Source organism: Apium graveolens, chromosome 7, assembly GCF_009905375.1.
Source record: "Apium graveolens cultivar Ventura chromosome 7, ASM990537v1, whole genome shotgun sequence".
NCBI classification, from domain to species: Eukaryota; Viridiplantae; Streptophyta; class Magnoliopsida; order Apiales; family Apiaceae; genus Apium; species Apium graveolens.
This window is the reverse complement of record NC_133653.1, coordinates 135,033,872-135,053,848: the sequence shown is the minus strand read 5'-3', so window position 1 is coordinate 135,053,848 and position 19,977 is coordinate 135,033,872. Positions and strand designations below refer to the sequence as shown.

Genomic DNA, 19,977 nt, shown 5'->3' with positions numbered 1-19,977 from the left:
AAACAGCTTTTCAGTACCGGCTCCGGTTACCTTCACTTCTATTTCCATTTTCTCGAAATCTCTTACCAATTCTTCCGAAGACATTGTCATCTTGAGTCTTTCCTTTCTACTAAGGGCGTTAGCCACCATATTGGCTTTTCTTGGATGATAAAGAATCTCATAATCGTAATCCTTGATTAGATCTAACTACCTTCTCTGTTGCATGTTGAGCTCTATCTGCGTGAAAATGTACTAGAACTCTTATGGTTTGGGTAAATCTCGCACTTCTCTCCATACAAGTAGTGCCTCCAATCTTTAGGGCAAAACTATTGCCACGAGCCCAAGCTCATGGGTGGGGATATCGAATTTTATATTCCCTTAATTGTCTTGACGCGTACGCGATTACCTTGATGTGCTGTATAAGAAACACCCTAATTCCTTATGCGAAGCGTCACTACATATCACAAAATCTCATTTTCCATCTGGCAACGCCAACATAGGGGCCATCACCAATATTTGCTTCAGTTCTTAAAAGCTGTTCTTGTATTTTTCTATCCATTCGAACTTCTCAGTCTTACAAGTAAGCCGCGTTAAAGGGGCTACTATCTTTACAAACATGAACGAACCTCCGGTAGTGACTAGCCAATCCTACCTCTGGTAGTCGCCCTAACCATGGTCATCAATTCCTCAGTGGTCCTTTATTCATTCTTGTCAGGATCCTCCACGGGATCCTCCTCAGCAACAATCACTTCTAGGACAACATCCTTAACCGCTACATCCTCAATATGAACATCATCTGGTCCCGTGTTAGGACGCACTATCGGATCCATAATCTGATCTCCAATACATAATAAAACATCATCGCGTTGTTGCTCCTCAACCTCAGGGTTCGGAGTCCCGCTACCATATACGATAACGAACTACGCTTCTATCACGATATTTATAAGGGTTCCCGTAAGGGTTTTAACTCTCAGTACTACGTTAAGTAGTCCGACTATGAACTTGGCAAGAGTTCTTATTATCTTAGTGAACTTATTATTTTAACATCACATCATCTCTGAGGTTTATAACGCTTGGCTCTGATACCATTTTTGTAACACCCCCAAATCCGGGGTCGGGGATTCGGGTTGTCACGAGTTCCATTTCCCTTATCAATACTTAATCTTAATAGTCAACCAACTACTGCGTACTGTGACCCCACAATATACACACACACCACAAGTTATAGTCTCAGAGATGAATACCAAAAATAACACAAGTCATTTTATTCCACAATTATAAACCATTTCACCATAAAAAGGGTTTCTGAATAATTTACATATTATTTGCCATTATTACAATTCATAAATATACATAAGTCTAGTACAACAAAAGTTGAAAGCCTAGCCTACTGGTAGCTCCTACCTCAGCTACAACGGCATCAACGCCTACAGGAAACTGCGGAACGTTTCCTAACCGCTGACGAATTTGGAGCTTGTCCTGTTCATCTTGTCTATCTGTTGTTGTGTGATGAAAGAAGAAAGAAAGGGTGAGCAACAAGCCCACCAAAAAAATATGTATAATGATTTACAATATGTGAGCATCCTCATAGTAGTCATGAAAGTCTTGGTCAAAAATAAATGAACCAAGTTTGTTATCTTAACGCGACCAAGTCGCAAAATATTCAGTATATATATATATATACTTTTCACAATCTTTGAAATCCTCTGACATGTATAAATACACAGAGTTCCAGTTTATAACTGTATAAAAATATAAATGCAAGGTGATCCTATATATCTAACCTTGTCTCAACATTTTTCTGAAAATCTTTGACATGCATAAGATAATCATTTACTATATATAAGTTTAAAAGATGAAGTTACAAGATACTCCAATATACTTATATCTTTTCCAAATACTACTTGAACTACCACCGTTCAAGTTATAATCAGTTTCAAAAGTTCATCACACTGATGAGACTACAAGATAAGACTTGAATAGATTCAATCTTTGAAATATAATTTGAAAGAAATGAAGTTACGAGATACTTCATTAAGTCCCGATATATATATATACACCTATATATATATATATATTTCATACACTCCTTGAAAACCTCTGCTATGAAAATTATAAACAGAGTTGCAATATCCAATGAATTTGGAAAAACAGAATTTTGGCATAAACCTGATATCTTGCTGATCAGGCAAAGATACCAATTAAGTCACCTTTTCTACTAGTAGATGGATGAATCCCCCACTGGTCATCACCCTGGCCACATTAGGGCCTTATGCTGGACTGCCACTCAGTCACTTTCGCATTGATGGACTCCAACTGAGCCACTTACACATTCATGGACGCCCACTGAGCCCATGTTGCTTATGCCGACTCAGTAGATGGACTTACTTCCCGAACGTTGGGTAAGTAATCAATTCATTTATCAAAGCAACAACCTCGTTGCGAATATAAAATACACTACAGAGCCGGATCCCTCAAGTTTTGAGCGAGTATTTAAATTCCCTTTTAAAGGAAGATCTTAAATATAAAAATGAGTTTTGGGATCCGCTCTAACCTTTAAAATCATTTTAAAGACTCAAAAATATTTTTAAGAATGTTTGGAGTAATGCTGATTTATTGAAATAAATCTGTCTCGATATATTAGAAAATATCTGAATATTATCATTTAAATAATATTCCCATAAAGGATATTCTCTATAAAAATAATTGAAGTAGAAGTTTTAAAACTCATACTTGAAATGAATAATAAATAACCAAAGATATACTTATACGAAAGCACGATCTTTATTTGAATAATCAAAAATAAGTTTGATTATCGAAACATTATTCTTTAATAAAATAAAGAATATTATTTAATAAAATAATCGGAGTCATAAGTCCTCGAATGAATATTCAAAAATAATATTCATTTAATAAATTAAGCGGAGTCATAAGTCCTCGAATGAATATTCAAAATAATATTCATTTAATAAAATAAAGTTATCGAATAAACCTTATTCGATTAATAGTTTTGAAAACTATATCTATATATATATGGATATATATATATATATTATACTCGGGAACATCGACTCCCGGTTTAGAAAATATTCACCTTTGGGTCCCCTATACTAAGGGTATACCAACTACTACTTATCTCTAGCATAGGTATTATGCAACTTATAAGCATTGAATCAACAATTAGATATCAAGATTACGAAATAAACATGCATATAAATATCATATCACATGCTCCAATATATTTCAAGATTTGCTAATAACAATCATGCACTTATCACAAGATATTGCATATATATATATATACATCACAACAACAGTATAACGGGTAGAAAACTTGCCTGAGTGTTCCCGGATAGACTTAAGCTTAGAGTGGGTCCGATAACCTATGAACAACAATATAAGTCGGAATTAAACCCTGGTCGCTTAAGAAACTAGACTTTAACCAATTAGACTCTAACGTTCGCTTATGGTCACTTCTACGCTTAACGAATCACATAAGTCACTCGAGTACCCTCGGCTCCGCCATATTTAATAAATTAACCATTAAGAATTTTAAGGCGATTCTTTCGCGAGTACCCTACCAACTGCCTAATCCACTTTACAAAATTGTTTCATACCCCAATTAGTCATTTAAGAACCTTAACCAAGGTTTTAAAGTAAGGCGAGGGGTAAAGGTTCATTCGCGAAACGCCGTTACTTAAAACGGTCGTTTCTCCTAAACCGTACATCGGATTCAAGCGAACTACATACCAAAATGAAGCTTACGATACGATCTAGCTAACCATGGCAAAGTTACAGATTGGTCAGTGAGTTATCTGGTCTGAGATTCATGTACAACAGTCTAAGGAAAACGGGCATTACGACGGCTATATTTACGAGTTTTCCAAGTTTCTCACTACACCAAAACCTCACCAAAAACCCACAATTATTAACACATCAAAACCTCAACTAAATAATACTATACCAGTCCTTATTCTCCAGATTTTTCATCTCAACCAACTACAATCAAGTTCTATTAACTATAATAAGATTCATTCACCAAATCACTCCAAATTCAAATTAAACTACTAATAATCAAAGATCATGCTTCTCATTTAGAAAACCAACCATCAAACTCACTAATAATCAAAGTAAAGGTTAGGGTTTGAAGTTTATACCTTCCTTGGGAGGTGTTAAGTTGCTAGGAAGCCTTAGGGAGCCTCCTACAAGCTTGATCTTTCCAAAGAAATCAAGAACACAAAGTTAGGCTTTGAAGTTTCTAAAAGTCCGATTGAAAGAACTGTAAAAAAGAGGGTCTTACCATGCTTATTTGGACGAGACTTGTGAACATGAGTTGTAGGCCATCTCAATACCTTTCCAACGAGCTATAGAAGACAACATTTGAGTGAGTATTGAAGGAGATATGGCAGTTTGAAGTTGCTGGGTTTGTTTTGGCCGAGAGCTTTGTTCTTGGAAGCAAAAGTCAACTCTCCTTCTTTTTGTTTTATGAAATAATGCTTGGTTGCTTCTCTTTTTGTCTTAGCAAATGATTTAAATTTTTTTACCATGATTAATTTTGCATGGTCCAAAATTAACCAACAAAACAAAATCCCTTTATCATGCTTATGTCATCAAGCTTGTGTCATCTTTTAACACTTGTCTTCCCTTTGTGGTGTGATGACATCATCACCCACTAACCTCTTTGATTAACCCTTAATTACTTGGCTATGACCACTTATCTGTTATACGGTTCGCTTAACTTTCGTTCTCGTTCGTCGTATGAGGGATCATATCCGGGATCTTATTATTTGGGTTTCCCTAAACCTTTCTCAATATTTTATATTTCTTTTATGATCCTCTCTTATAATCCTTGAATTTAAATCCTTTTAATCATGTTACCTTATACTCAATTCTTTCCGTATCTGGTGGATTTTCGGGAAAAAAATTAAAGTGTCCGGATTCGAATTCCGACGACCTTTATATACACTTATTTACTTTATGGAATACCAATACGATCTCAGAATTTCCATAACAGTACTCCTATACAGTGTTGTCTGATAATTTTCCTTAATCAGCATCATCAGCAAAAAGTTACTATTCATCAGTGTTTCAAAAATTCCAAAAATTAGGGTTATTACATTCATCCACTCCACTCGAGTGGTGGATAAGTTACTTGAGGAGGGGGCGTGCCTAGAGAGGCTGCAGGGTGACAACACATTCTGAGAAACACCCTCAAGGACAAGGATTTTTTGCATGCTAAGGATATCAAGGCCAAGGATTCTGAAATCTCCTTTCTCAAGGATGAAGTGGCCAATCTCACTTCTCAGCTAGAGATTGCCAACAAAAAGGCTACCTCTCTCAACACTGAGCTTGGTGCAGCCAACTTGAGGATTGAGTATCTAGAGGAGCAGCAGAAACTAGGATGGCCTGATGAAAAGAGGGAAATGACTGATGAGGCATTTGCCAGTGGTTTCCACTTCTATAGGGTCAGTTTTGTGGCCAACAATCCTGATTATTCTTTTGAGAACTTTGGAGAAGAGACCGTCGCTGAGATGGTGGAATTTATAAAGGAGCATGCTGCTGAAATCAAGGCAAGGAGGATAGAACTGGGGTAAGAGGAGGAAGAAAATGAGGGCGCGCCACAAGAGGACGTCCCCAAGGACGCGCCTGAAGCTGATCCCACTGTTCCTCTTCAATCTATTCCTCCAACAGACCAGTCTCAGGGCGCGCCTTGATTCATTTTAGTTTAAATTTCAAATACTTCTGAGGAGCCAGCCCTCTTTTGATGTTGTGCAAAGTTGTATGACTTATTTTTCTGCTACTCTTTTACTTTTGCATGTATGGCTCGACGTTAATTTTATCTTTCCCCATATGCACAAAAATTTGTTAAGGCACTTTGATTTTTCCCTTGACCATTTATTAAAACATGACTCATATTTTCGCGATGACGCGCTCTCATATCACCATAAATCTTGTCAGTTCATTATGACTGATGTTACTACAGGGCACACCCTTTAATATCAGAGCTTATTTATTTAGCACATTCGTGGGTGTTTTCTTTTTACGTGATCTCGAAGTTATTATCGTCCCTTTTATCGTAGCACTTAGATATGAGGGCGCGCCATATTACATATAGCACGTACTTTTTCTTATCAGTAATGCCTTCACAATATTTTACTTACTTATCAGTCCAAGGGCGCGCCTTAATTTGGGGAGCTTTTGCCTTAGCTTATTTTGCTGGCCATGTACATTTATTTCTTTCACCCTTGTATACAATGTTTATCTTGATTATGAAGCAGAAGTTATTAAATAGGGCGCGCCTCAACATAGGGCACGCCTCTGATGTTTTTCAAATGAGAAATTTCATGTCAAGCAAATAAAGAAATTTGAAGTAACTTTTCCCTTTTATTGATAATGCGCTCTAGTGTATAATTATACCAGTCCCATGGCTACTATGCTCTATGGGGAAATTATTCAAAAAAATTTCTTCCTTCTGCTAGTTCCAAGGTTCGCAGTCACATGTACTACCCCCTAGGCTAGGAGGAATTTATTTGCTACTAGCCTATTACATAAGAATCAAATAAGAAAATAAGGGGGACACAGCCACACCCTACTGATAATACTTCTGTAAATTTTCTACATTCTATGCTCGAGGAATAAGTTTACCATCCAGATCTTCTAAGCGATAGGTTCCCTTCCAGAGTATAGCTTCAACTTTGTACGGTCCTTCCCAATTAGCTCCAAGCACCCCGTGCTGAGCTATCTTAGTGTTAGGCATAACCTTTCGCAACACAAGATCTCCAACCTTGAACGGTACGGATATTACCTTTTTATTGAAATACCTTGCAATTCTCTGTTGATACGCAGCAAGCTTTAATTGAGAGTTCGTTCGAGCTTCGTCTAACAGATCCAAGTGAAGCCTCTGGTTAACTTCTGCATCTTCCTCAACAAACACGTCTCTCCGAAGGGATCCAACTCCTACCTCCATGGGAACAATGGCCTCATACTCATAAGTCAGCAGAAAGGGGGTTTCTCCTGTGGCCGATCTAGGGGTCGTATTGTAAGACCAAATGACCATAGGCATCTCCTCCGGCCAATCTCCTTTTTTCTCTTCTAATTTTACCTTCAAGGTATGTTTTATGATTTTGTTTATGGCTTCCGTCTGGTGAAGTAATCCACAGCCACCACGGCGTATTTCACACCCCCCTTTGCTTTGGGCAACTCTCCAATGAGATCAATTCCCCACATGGAAAAAGGCCAGGGACTTGCCAACGAGGTAATGGTGGATGTCGGGGCGTTGGAATAGTTGGTGAATCACTGGCAACGATCACAAGCCCGAACAAAATTGAAGGCATCTTCTCTCATAGTCGGCTAGTAGTATCCTTGTCTGAGCACTTTTAATGCCAACGAACCACCCCCCGAGTGGTTGCCACAAATTCCTTCGTGCACCTCTCTGAGAATATAGTTTCCTTCTTCCATATCCACACAACATAACAGTGGCTGATTAAATCCTCTATTGTACAATATCCCATCATATTCCACATACTTTGCGGCCTGGTACCGAAGGCGTCGAGCCTGTAATTTGTCTTCTGGTATAACTTCTGTTTGAATATAGTTATGAATGGGGCTCATCCAGCTTTCTCGCGGGATTTCTTATGTCTAAAGCACCTCTACCTCTGGAATACTTGGGATTTCCTGGATTCCCAAAGGGATTTGTCCAAGTTGAACGCCGTCCATCTGTGAGCCCATCTTGGCCAAGGCATCCGCATTACTATTTTCTTCTCGCGGAATGCTTTCTAGCCTGGCATTTGAAATTTTTTTCAGTAGGCGTTGCGCACATCTCATATATAACTCCGTTCGCGGTCCCCGTGCTTGGAAACCTCCATTGACCTGGTTCACAACTAACTCGGAATCGCTCTGAACTATCAGATTCACGGCCCTACCTCCAAAGCTAATTTCAGACCGTTGATCAAGGCTTCATACTCAGCATCATTGTTAGTAGCATAAAACGTGAAATAAATAGCACTCATCAAACGGTGCCCCTCCGGAGTGATCAAGACAATCCCGGCACCTGATCCATTGTTGTTCACGGCCCCGTCAATATGTAATATCCACCAAGGGTGTGGGAGTTCCTGCCTCTTTTCATCCTGAGAACTTCCTTGCGAGGACGGTTCCGCCAACACTATGGCCTTGCCATTAACTTCTGCATCAAATTTGATTATGAAATCAGCCAGCGCTTGTCCCTTGATTGCCGTACGAGGACAATATTCTAAATTGAATTGTCCTAGCTCCACTGCCCATTTTAACATTCTCCCTGACGATTCGAGTTTATGTAGAATATGCCGAAGCGGATAAGCGGTGCGGACTTCTATTCGGTGAGCCTGAAAGTATGGTCTTAGCTTTCGTGCCGCAAGAATAAGAGCGTACACTAGTTTTTCCATATTGGTATACCTGGTTTCCGCATCTAACAACCTTTTGCTCACATAGTATATGGGCCACTGGTGGCTTGCTTCTTCCTTGACCCACACCGCGCTGACGGAGTATTCAGATACCGCCAAGTAAAGAATCAATGTTTCTCCATCTTCTGGCTTGGCCAACATCGGAGGGTTTCCCAACTGCTCTTTGATTTTCAGAAAAGCTTCTTCACACTCAGGAGTCCACATAAAATCCTTCCCCCTTCCTTTGATTACCTTGAAGAATTCTTTGCACCTATCTGATGACTTTTAGATAAATCGATTTAGGGCCGCAATCCTTCCTGTCAGACTCTGTACTTGTTTGACGCTGGTGGGAGATTTCATGTCTAGTAGAGCTTTGATTTTTGCCGGGTTAGCTTCAATCCCCCGGTGGTTAACCATGAATCCCAGGAATTTCCCAGACTCCACACCGAACACAAACTTCTGCGGGTTTAGTTTCATCTTATATTTTCTCAGAATATGGAACATTTCAGCTAAGTCGGCGATGTGGTCTTCCGCCCTTTCCGATTTTATGAGCATGTCATCCACATACACTTCCATCGTCTTCCTAATCTGCTTCTTGAACATTTTGTTTACCAATCTTTGATAAGTGGCACCGACGTTGATCAGACCAAATGGCATTCCGATATAGCAGTAGAGCCCTCTATCAGTGATGAAAGAGGTGTGCTCCTGGTCAGGCTCATACATAAGGATTTGGTTATACCCGGAGTATGCGTCCATGAAGCTGAGCAAAGCATGTCCTGCCGTGGCATCGACCAACTAATCAATTCTTGGTAGGGGAAAACTATCTTTCGGGCATGCCTTATTCAGATCGGTGAAATCCACGCATGTTCTCCATTTGCCGTTGGGCTTTTTTACCAACACCGGGTTTGCTAGCCATTCTGGGTAGAAGGATTCCCGGATTAGTCCGACGTCCAGGAGCCTCTCTACTTCCTCTGCTAGGGCTATAGCTCTTTCTCCGCTTACGGCCCTTCGTTTTTGTCGAACCCCTTTATGCTTGGGGTCGATATTATGGCACATTATCTCTGGATCAATTCCTACCATATCAGAATGGCTCCATGCAAATACATCAAGGTTCGCCAAGAGAAATATTGAAAGACCTTCCTTCAACCTTGGTGCCAACTGGGATCCTATTCTCAAAACCTTACTCGGATCTTTTTCATCGACAGGGATTTCAATCGTATCTTCTGCTGGCCCCATCTTTTCCGTCGTCATTGGTATCCGGGGATCCAGGTCAGGCGAGTCATGGATTTCATTGTCTTGTAGAGAAGGCGCGTCCCCTTTAGGAGGAGCTTTGACTTCTTTAGAAGGCGCGCTTTGCATAGCAGGGGCATCAACTTCCTTAGTATGTTTTGCGGGTAAGGGTGGTCCTTCAGGGGAAAGGGCTTCATCCTGTTCGAGGCTTTGCAAGACATCGAATCTTCCTTCTAATCATTCCCCATTGAAATATGTTTGGACTATGATGTCCATTGCCTCCTCTTCTTCCAACATCTCAATTCTGATTGCGTCTTCCAAGTATAACATTGTTGGAGGCAGCTCGGAGGGATGCTCATCTTCTTGCTCAACATAATAGTGGACTCGGATTTCCTCGATTGGTTGTTCAATGCTTTTTTCTTGATCTACGTCCGAAGTATCTTTAGCATGGGAGTCTTTTCTAAAGCCCCTCATAGCTTGCCTGTAGCACTCCCGAGAGTCATACTGAGAACCCTTTATACTCCCCACCCCATTTGGCATTGGAAATTTGATGGTTAGGTGGTGGATTGAAGTGATGACTCTCATCTCCCGCAAAAAAGGTCATCCCAACAACATATTGTGGGACGATTCCTGATTCAGGACCTTAAGTTCAAGCATCTTTGTTACCAACAATGGGCTTTCCCCCAAATTACATGGCAGCCGAATCGATCCCATGACTCTAACTCCTACACCTGAAAAGCCATAGACCCGCGAGTCTTCCCCCGACATATCCTGATCAGGTAGTCCCATCTTCTTGAAGGTGCTGTAATAGAGGATGTTTGCCGAGCTTCCATTATCCACGAAGGCTCTATGGACAATTTTGGTTCCGATTTGGATGGAAATAACCAGCGCATCATTGTGGGGATGATGTACCCATCGGGCATCTGCTTCTCTGAAGGTGATATCCATGGACTCACCCTTAAATACTTTGGGCGGCCGAGTTTCCACCCTATGAATGTTCGTGAGAGGCCTGAACCGGGCTTCCCTAGCGTATCTCGCCAAGGCTCGGTTGCTGCATTCCATCCCGGGATCTCCCCCGTAGATTGTTCGGATACTGCCGTCCCTGACAAATTTATTTTCCTCCAGAGTATCATTGTTCGAACCGCGCGGGGTTCGCCTTTCTTCTTCCTTTGTTCTGTCATCCTTGTGCTTCCTTACTTCCTTGACTACCCATTCTCCAAGGTATCCTTCCTTGATAAGCGCTTCGATTTCATCTTTTAAATATCGGCACTCATGTGTGTTATGTCCAGATGATTCATGGTATTCGCAATATTTTTTCTTGTCTTTGCTTTGCCATGATGATAAAGCTTCAGGTTTTCTAAATAGCCCTTTATTTTTGTTTACTTCGTAGATATGCTCAATAGATGCGACCAAAGGCGTGTACCGGCTTGTCCTGTAGTCATAGTTTGAGGGAGGACTCCATCCCCTTCTTGTGCTCACGGTATTTATCTGATCTGGGCTTCGACTACTTCTTCTGTACTGTGGGCTTGGAGACCTATCCCTCTTCCTTCCTTTGCTTCTCTGACTTGACTGTGAAATCGATTGCACTTCTGCCAGAGATTGTTCTATAGCTTTAAACGATTCTGCCAATGCAAAGACATCTGCTAGAGTAGCCGGGTCTTTCCCTTGCAAGTACTTCCAAAAGTCCGAGCCAACCCTTAATCCTGCGATCAAGAAGCTTTTCAGGGCTTCGTCTGATGCTCCCCTCACGCTGGTAGATTCAGCGTTGAACCTTTTGAAGTACGATGTCAAGCTTTCATTTTCCCTTTGCCTAACGTTGGCAAGAGTTGTGACAGAGGGTGCATATCTCACCGCGGCTTGGAACTTGGTTAACAACATAGTTTTCATTTGATCCCATGAGGTGATCACTCCTGGCCCGAGCTTTTGAAACCACTGCTGGGCACTTTTTCTGAAGGTTGCCGCCAAGAGATGGCATCGAGCCAAGTCCGGGACCTGGTACACATCCATCTCTATATTGAAACGACCCAGGAATTCTACCGGATCTAAATTTCCGTGGAAACGGAGATCGCTAGTAGTGTTGCGATACCCGGCCGGCAATTGCGCCTCTCTTACCGCCACCAAGAATGGAGAAGGAATTTTAGCTATGGCCGTCACTCTGCCTTCCAGGTGGTTAAGTAGCCTTTTTAGATCTCCCACGTTGAAAGTCCCTACGCCTGGAATGGTCTGCATTTGAGGCTGCGGACCTTGGGGTTGTAATGGAGGCGCCTCCACTTGATTCCCCCGGGAAGGGCTTGCTGCTGGTTCGTGTTTTGGGCGTCTTCGGGTATCACAATTATTTCGGGATTCCTTCCTTCATTTCTCCCTTGATTTTCTCCTTGACCTTGGCCGCGGCCTCGAGCCGTACCACGATCGTAGTTTTCTACGTCTCTATGATCATCATATTCCGCATAGTCATAGCTGTCTACTCGGTTATTCCAGCGGGAATCAAGGCGATCGCGGTAATTGTCGCGACGGTATCCTTCTAAGTATCTACCTCGGCCTCCACCTCTTCCCCTCCATTGAGGCCTTCTCCAACGATCGTTTCCATACCCACACCCATATCAATCCAGCGATATGTGGGGAGGAGCTCTCTTATGATCGCGGTGCCGCTCTCGATTTTCCTAGAAATTCAAGGGAACACGCGTTGGATCGTGGTGCCGCTCCTGATTTTCTTGGGAATTTAGGGGCACACGCGTTGGATCGCGGTGCCGCTCCCGATTTTCCTGGGAATTCAGAGGCACACGCGTTGTATCATGGGGCATCACATCTCCATGATCAGCTTCTTTCTGCCATTCAAGTAACACCATTCTTAAATCATCATCGCCCAAGCGGATCCCCAAGCGATCTTTCAAAGCTACGAAGCCCCGTTGCTGATTCTCCGACATCGACTCTGCCTGTCGACGTTCTTCGAGACTACGTCTAGACCGGTGCGGATGGGTGGCTCCCCGGGCATCCGCCCGCGTAATTTCCCGACCATCAGCGTCTTCTTCCACTAGCTCGATGATTGGGGACGTGTCATTGGAATAGTCCAGGCGCCGCGGGGTTATCGGTACACGCCCTCCTTCGGGGTGAAGGAGATGCCCACCAATCTTGGGATACCAAACTTGGCTGCAGAATCAGTAGCCCATGGGAAGAACATTTCAACAACAAGGCAGTTAGGACGATATTCTTCAAGAAGTAGCTCAACTTGTTTCTTAAACATCTCAATAGCACCAAAAAATATTGGAGACATATCTGGACAAGTGAGCTGATCAGCATTTTCACAATCTTGTGGCAAACCAGAAACTTTGGGGAATTTAACAATTTTAATACTCATCCGAAAACCGGAATTGTTGGATTGCTCTACTGCTTTTTCAAAAACAAGAGCATTAAGAGGTGTAGTGATAATTGAGGAGTGTACACCATGAGTGGAAAATAACCTTGCCATATCAAGGGTGGGTATCATGTGACCATGAGCCAACATGGGGAAAAAGAACATTTGAAGCTCAACCATGGTTGCAAAAATTCTTATATACAAGAATAAAAAAAAACATGTATTATGCTATAAGATGAATCATGAATATAGTGGTGGTAGAAAAATCGAAATTGACAACTTCTAACCAGTCGTATAAATTAGTTTGAAAATAGGGAGAACATTTCAGTGCAATTCTTATAGCACAACTAGTATATGCCGAATTATATGTTTCTCTATATTATCCACACAATTTTTAAAGAGTTTTGACCATGTTGTTGGTGGTTCTAATTTAAATCTTTATCTAAATATAAATGATATTTATAATTTATTTACAAAGAAGATATACGAAAGAAAGTTTAAAATGCTGTCATGAAATAATGGCATGTGTGTTGATGGAGGAATTTGGGAACAACAAAACTTGAGGTTAGCAGCCGGAAACAAGATCTGGGATGGCAGTTCTTCGTCGGAAACGTGAACAGTAACCGGTGGATCCGATGAACAGTATTCGTCGGAAAAGATGAACAGTGTTTGGTGGTGATAATTATTGGGGGCTGAGATTGCTTAGGTTAGTGGTGGCTCCTTTGCGCTCTCACTTCTGACCCCTCACAATGTGCCTACGTACCCCTATTTATAGGGGATAAAGCCCACGTAGTTCTTGGGGAACAAGAAACCTAACGGGCTTAGATTTCTTATCCCAAGGCCCAGTAGGAAACCCACTGAAAACCGTCTTCTACGAGCTTTAGGAATGTCCGCCGATGAGGCCCAACCACAAAGGCCCAAGGCTCGTCCGCAGCTTCGAGACTTCACGGATGAGGCATCTCCCTGGCCAAGGATAACCCTCCACTACCAGCTGTTTCTCTAGTCCACGGACGTAGGTATAGCCGTAGTTCACCCCAAATATTGGACGCATCCTTGTCCCCCGATAAGGAGCCCCTACCAGATTACGGGACAAGTGATCCCAAGCTTTTGGGTACAAAGTGCAGGATACTACGAAGTCTCTCAACGAGGACACCCGTTGACTACAGAGACAGAGCTCCCAAAGCACACACCAAATCTCACCTCACATCCCCAATGAGAACACCCATTGACTACAGGAGGAGGTCTTCAGTACAGGCATACCCCTGGAGGTCTCTGACCACAGACACCGCCTTTCCTTTAGATGTGCTACAGGGAGGAGTCCTTCAATAGAGTACCTGCATCAAATAGGTTAGTAATAACATTCTCCATCTTCCTTGAATCTTCCAAAGAGTTCATCCAAGTAACAAGTCAAAGATGCATTTGTGTTCCAAGTAGAAGTTAAGGGCGCGCCCAATCTTTCCTGGATGTTGGCGCCGCCCTGTGTCATCAGCCTTTGATCTTTTCCTATGTCTTTCTACATCATAGGGAGCGCCCTAAATTACTCACCATTAGGGCTTGTCCCAACTCTGTCCAGTAAAGCCAAGGTATGAGTCTATCAAAGCAATCATGTCCGAGTAATCTATCCAAGGAGCCTTCCTTACTTAAGGCGCACCCTAAGGCTCACCATGGAAAAGAATCCATTCAAGGAATTTCTCACCCCCTCTTCAGTAATTGGGCGCGCCTCCCCATTAGGCATGAGGGCGCGCCTTTCAGGCATGATAACTACAACCGTCAATCAGCTATTCAGTCAATGGGGCGTGCTCTTAGGGCGCGCCTTCTATTTATGGAAAGTTGATCTTATCTTTTCCTAGATTTCAGGCGCTTCTCCTTCGATTCTGCTCATTTTATTAATCTTAATCTGAATATTGTTTATACCAATTTTTGGGCATAACAATGTGCATAAACGAGTTTAAGAGGTACTCCCTCCTTCCATATGTTAATTATAATATTAAATAATAAAAATTTAAATAGCATAAATATTTATTATAATTTATTTACAAAGAAGATATATAAAAATAAAAAATTTAAAATGCTCTCATGGCATGTACGTGTGTAAATAAATTTAAGCAACTAATATTAAAGAAAGGACATAGATTTTAGGGCCCATTTGTTGAAAAAGTATCATATATATAAAGATCATAACTTATAACTTATAATTTATTTAAGTGTTCGGATAAATTTATGTATAGGTAAATTATAAGTTGATAATGTGTTTGGTTAATTATAACTTATAATCTATATTTTTTTTGAGAAAAAATTTAAATATAAATTACAAATTATATGAATTAACTTTGATACATGAATATAAAATAAAAAAGGATAATAATAAAGAGATAAAACTATATAATATGCACTATTTATCTCGACGAAAATAAAGTTATACTATTGGTCCAGATTAAAAAAACAAAACTATATATAATTAGATTGATTTAGTTTGGTCATTATAATAATTTTCGGTTAAAATAAAAGCATACGATTAAAACCGGATAAAATAAAATTAAAATTTATTCAAAAAATTTGATATTAAAATATTTAGAAATTTGAAGATTAAAATTTGAAGTTAAAAATTTAAAATTTGAATATAATAATTATAATACATTAATATAAAAATAAAAGACAAAATTTTAAAATATATAAAATAATATATATATATATATATATATGAATATTACAACTGCTAAACATACAGAATTACATCAATGATTAAAAAGCAAAATGGGGAGGGGAATATGGGCCTGTTTGGGGTTTCTTAAAAAATGTAACTTATGAGTTAAAGTTGAAAAGTGTCGTATAAGTGATATGGACACCTTAACTTATAAGTAAATTAAGTATTTGGATAATTTTATATATAAGTTAATTATAAGTTGATAATGTGTTTGGTAAATCATAACTTATAAGTTATATTTTTTTTAGAAAAAAGTTAAAATATAAATTACAAATTACATGAATCAAAAATTTAATACATGAATATAAAATTTAAAACTATTTTTTTAAATAATAACCTCGGAATAAAACTATATAATATACATTATTAATCTCGAAAAAAATAAAATTATAAAATTGACCCGGGCTAATAAAACAAAACTTAATTTCCCTTTACATATTTTTCATCAAAACTAACATATTACCTTTTCCAATTATAATAACAATAACCTAAGATGCTGCAATAAAATATTAATTAATTATTATTTAATTAATATTGCATTGTGAAGTAAAGGGCCGGAGTATGAATTAATATATTTTATAGCTAAAATTATATAAGTGGCTGACAGGTGGGATTAAAATGTAAAATGAAATGAAAAAGTACAAGTCCCCTAACTTTCCCGTTTTCATCATTTAAGCACCCATTTCATCCATAAACCAAAACATCCAAATAATTCATGCAAAATAGGATGTAACTTATCAGATGAATGAGCTCCTAGAATGAATTGCCAAACAGGCACTATATATATCCTCGTGCCAACTTTCAGATTTTAGACGATTTTCAGCATATACAACAGTTTATTTTAGGTTGTCAAACGGTACAATGTGTTATACCCAAAATTTGGCATTAGATTGACTCGGGTCAAATACGGATTAAGTACAGTCAACATCGGTATTGCATTGTGGAAGGTGAGGACGCATCCAGGTACAGAGGACGCGCCTACATTTCAGGAGATGTTTTATGGTCTGATAATAGAGAAGTTTGGGAGTGCAAGATTAGGGAAAAACGCGTCCAAGTGTTTTGGACGCGTCAGCCGTGGTGAAAGTACTTGGCAAATGTGGTATTTTGGCAATGGAAGCTGGAGGACGCGCCCGTCCCTATTAGGACGCGTCTTGTCGCCGTGGCATGCTGTAAGAAATAGTTGTTGAGGAAACAATACTGATTTCATAAAGGTGAGGACGCGCCCAAGGTCTTAGGACGCGTCCTGTGTTTGGTCAATACACTCTCAATGGTGACTTCAGGACAAAGCTTGCATGGAGAGGAGCAGTGGAGATTATTTTTACTAATGTATTTGTTGCAGGTACTCTTTGAAGAATTCCCTACTTGAGACGGTCAAGAAGGGGGATGTCCGTGAAAAGTTTGAAGGCCTCCAGGGGTATGCCTGATGATTGAAGGCCTCCTCCTGTATTCAACGGGTGTCCTCGTTGGGGATGCTGGGTTAACATTGGTGTGTACTTTGGGAACTCTGTTCTTGTATTCAACTGGTGTCCTCGTTGGAGAACTTTGGAGTCATCCTGCACTTTACACCCAAGAGCTTGGGATCACCTCTACTGTTATCTGGTGGGTTATCCTCATTCGGGGGACAGGGATGCGTCCGACACTTGGGGTGAACCGTGGCTATACCTGCGTCCGTAAATCAAGGGAGATAGCTGTAGCGGAGTGTTATCCTTGCGCAGGGAGATGCACTATCCGTGAAGTCCTGCAATTACGGATGACCCTTGGGCCTTCGCGGTTGGGCCTCATAGTTGGACATTCTTAAAGCTAGCGGAAGACGGACTTTGGATGGGCTTCTACCGGGCTTAGGAATAAGAAGTCTAAGCCCATTAGATTTCTTGTTCCACAAGAACTACGTCAGGCTTGATCCCTATATAAAGGGTACGTAGGCACATTGAGAGGGTAAGAAGTTGAGAGCTGATAAGAGAGCCACCACTTACTCTGATCAATCTTAGCCTAAAACAACCACAAACAACCACACACCGCTTGATTTTCCGGCGAAGAACCACCGTGATAGATCTTAATTCCGGCGAGAAACCTCAATCTTTGTTGTTACTAGATTCCTTCGTCAACAAATTGGCGCTAGAAGGAGGGGTGCTAATTAAGATCGTAATCTTGGGAGGAAAAGATGTCTTACAATCATGATGGAGGTTCTTATGATGGAAGTGATAGCAGATCTGAAGGAGAATGCGAGGGAGGCTACACTCGTCACGAACCCTACATGCCCAGAAACATGGCAGATCCACCGAGAGCTCCGGATGTGGGAGGGACACCTCCAGTTCTCATCAGCAACGCTGATATCTTGGAGCAGTTGCACCGTATGGGTGATACTCTTAACAGTTTTCAGTCAAGGTTGAATACGGTGGAGCGTTGCAGGACGATGATGGGTCGTCATCTTCCCCGTTATGGCCACGCCGTGGGGAAGGCACCCGTAGTCGAAGGAGATGCTCAGGTCAGCGGGGAAAACCCACGAATCACTCCGTGATGCTTGGAATATTCTGATGATGTAGAACCTATTGTGGAGCTTGTTGATGAGGACACTGGCGGTAGAGAAAGGTCTCTTCCTGTCAATCAAGTCATACCACACCCCCATAGGTCTGGGCGTACGATGAACGAGCGTCGTCGTGCGGAAAATACTCAGAATCAAGATGGGGAAGGAATAGATTTTTCAACCTTAAAAACAAGGCTTGGCATAAGGTTGGAGGATGACGATTTAAGAATGGTGCTGGTAGAATGGCAAAAGGAAGGAAATGGTGGAAAAGCGAGGCCCTGTGACACAACACGTGTGCCCCCTATATATCAAAGGGATGATAGGGTGAGGCACTGCGAGCACGAGCATGCCCCTCCACGAGGAAGGTTCGGGAACTATTACCGAGGCTACCAAAAGGAATGGGCGAGGAAGAATGGGATACCAACATGGAAGGGCACCTTACAATGGTAGGAGAGATGGTGCGTTCTCCAATAAAGAAGCTCCTGTTGTTGTTCCTGTAGCTTCCTACAGTGCTACGGGCAATGGTTCCAGCACTCGTCCTCATGACCGGGATGGCGTGCGAATTCAAGAAAGGTTGCGGAATAATGAGGAAGTGACGCGACGCGGCCAGGAGGAGCCCCGCATGCGAGACAATGTTCAAAATCAAGATGGTAACATACCACAGCCGCAGCCTCAGGGCGAGGGGCGGGGAGATCCACCGCTACACCCGGGGGGTAATCAAGGGGAACCGCAACAAATTGTGGAGCAACCCCAACAACCTAATGTTCAAACCATTCCTGGAGTAGGGACATTTAATGTGAACGATCTTAAGAGGTTGCTCAATCATCTTGAAGGAGGAAGAGTAACGGCGACTACGCAAGCTCCTTCTCCTTTTGCTGTTGTGAGGGAGGCGCAGTTGTCGGCAGGATACAGGAACACAACCAATGACTTGCATTTTCATGGGAACTCTGACCCTGTGGAATTTCTAGGGCATTTCAACGTTAAGATGGATGTATATCAGGTACCTGACTTGGCTCGATGCCGTCTCCTAGCGGCCACTTTTAGAGAGGGCGCTCAGCAATGGTTTCAAAAACTTGGTCCAGGGGTGATCACATCTCGGGAACAGATGAAAACCTTGTTTCTAACTCAGTTTCAAGCTGCTGTAAAGTATACACCGTCAGTCACCACACTGGCCAATGTGAAATAGAAAGAGGGGGAAAGCTTGACCTCATACTTTAAAAGGTTCAATGCAGAGTCTACTTTGGTGAGGGGCGCAACTGATGAAACACCGAAAATACTCCTTATAGTCTGTCTGCGTGTGGCAACTTATTTCTGGAAGCACCTGCAAGGGAAGGACCCGGTGTCGTTAGCTGATGTACTCGCGCAGGCGGAATCATTCAAAGCAATTGAGCAGTCACTTACAGAAACAAAAAAGAATGATAACACCCACAACTCCAAGGGGCAAACCAAGAGGAGAGATAGGTCTATGATCCCGGATTATCGGCGGAATGCCAGAAGCCCTAATAGGGTGAACACCATGAACACGCGGAGAGAATGGAACCCGCCATCGAACTAAGAAAGGAGAGTAAGCAACTACACTCCATTGACAGTGTCCATTGATCATATCTTCGAGGTGAATAAGGATAGATGAATCTTCAAGAAACCAGACCGTCTGACTTCATGGCAGAGTAGAGATAAAAAGAAGTATTGTGATTACCATGAGTCTACCGGCCACGACACCCATGAATGTCGTCACCTGAAAGATGAAATTGAAGAATTGATCAAGGAGGGA

The 19,977-nt window shown here is 41.4% G+C and overlaps 3 protein-coding genes across 3 annotated transcripts; all 3 read right to left on the bottom strand.

Moving 5' to 3' along the window:
* Positions 1 to 6,601: 6,601 nt before the first annotated feature.
* Positions 6,602 to 8,621, bottom strand: LOC141674045 (uncharacterized). The gene is made up of 3 exons (XM_074480770.1): positions 7,902 to 8,621; positions 7,633 to 7,848; positions 6,602 to 7,081 (listed from the first exon to the last, which is right to left on the bottom strand). Exons 1-3 carry the CDS (start codon positions 8,619 to 8,621, stop codon positions 6,602 to 6,604), a joined length of 1,416 nt encoding a protein of 471 aa, XP_074336871.1.
* A 1,605-nt stretch (positions 8,622 to 10,226) lies between these two features.
* Positions 10,227 to 11,855, bottom strand: LOC141674044 (uncharacterized). Its single transcript, XM_074480768.1, has one exon. It carries the CDS (start codon positions 11,853 to 11,855, stop codon positions 10,227 to 10,229), a length of 1,629 nt encoding a protein of 542 aa, XP_074336869.1.
* An 853-nt stretch (positions 11,856 to 12,708) lies between these two features.
* On the bottom strand, positions 12,709 to 13,158 carry LOC141674043 (scopoletin glucosyltransferase-like). Its single transcript, XM_074480767.1, has one exon. The coding sequence runs from the start codon at positions 13,156 to 13,158 to the stop codon at positions 12,709 to 12,711; it is 450 nt and encodes a 149-aa protein (XP_074336868.1).
* Positions 13,159 to 19,977: the final 6,819 nt, after the last annotated feature.

What these genes read in the sequence shown, in the direction of transcription:
- LOC141674045 (XM_074480770.1), bottom strand. Translation starts at nt 8,621, where the DNA reads ATGTGGACTCCTGAGTGTGAAGAAGCTTTTCTGAAAATCAAAGAGCAG. An exon ending in GTCTGAAATTAGCTTTGGAG is followed by an intron (nt 7,849 to 7,901) that starts GTAGGGCCGTGA and finishes GTTGTGAACCAG; the next exon opens with GTCAATGGAGGTTTCCAAGC. An exon ending in AAATCCCAAGTATTCCAGAG is followed by an intron (nt 7,082 to 7,632) that starts GTAGAGGTGCTT and finishes CATACCTTGAAG; the next exon opens with GTAAAATTAGAAGAGAAAAA.
- LOC141674044 (XM_074480768.1), bottom strand. Translation starts at nt 11,855, where the DNA reads ATGCAGACCATTCCAGGCGTAGGGACTTTCAACGTGGGAGATCTAAAA.
- LOC141674043 (XM_074480767.1), bottom strand. Translation starts at nt 13,158, where the DNA reads ATGGTTGAGCTTCAAATGTTCTTTTTCCCCATGTTGGCTCATGGTCAC.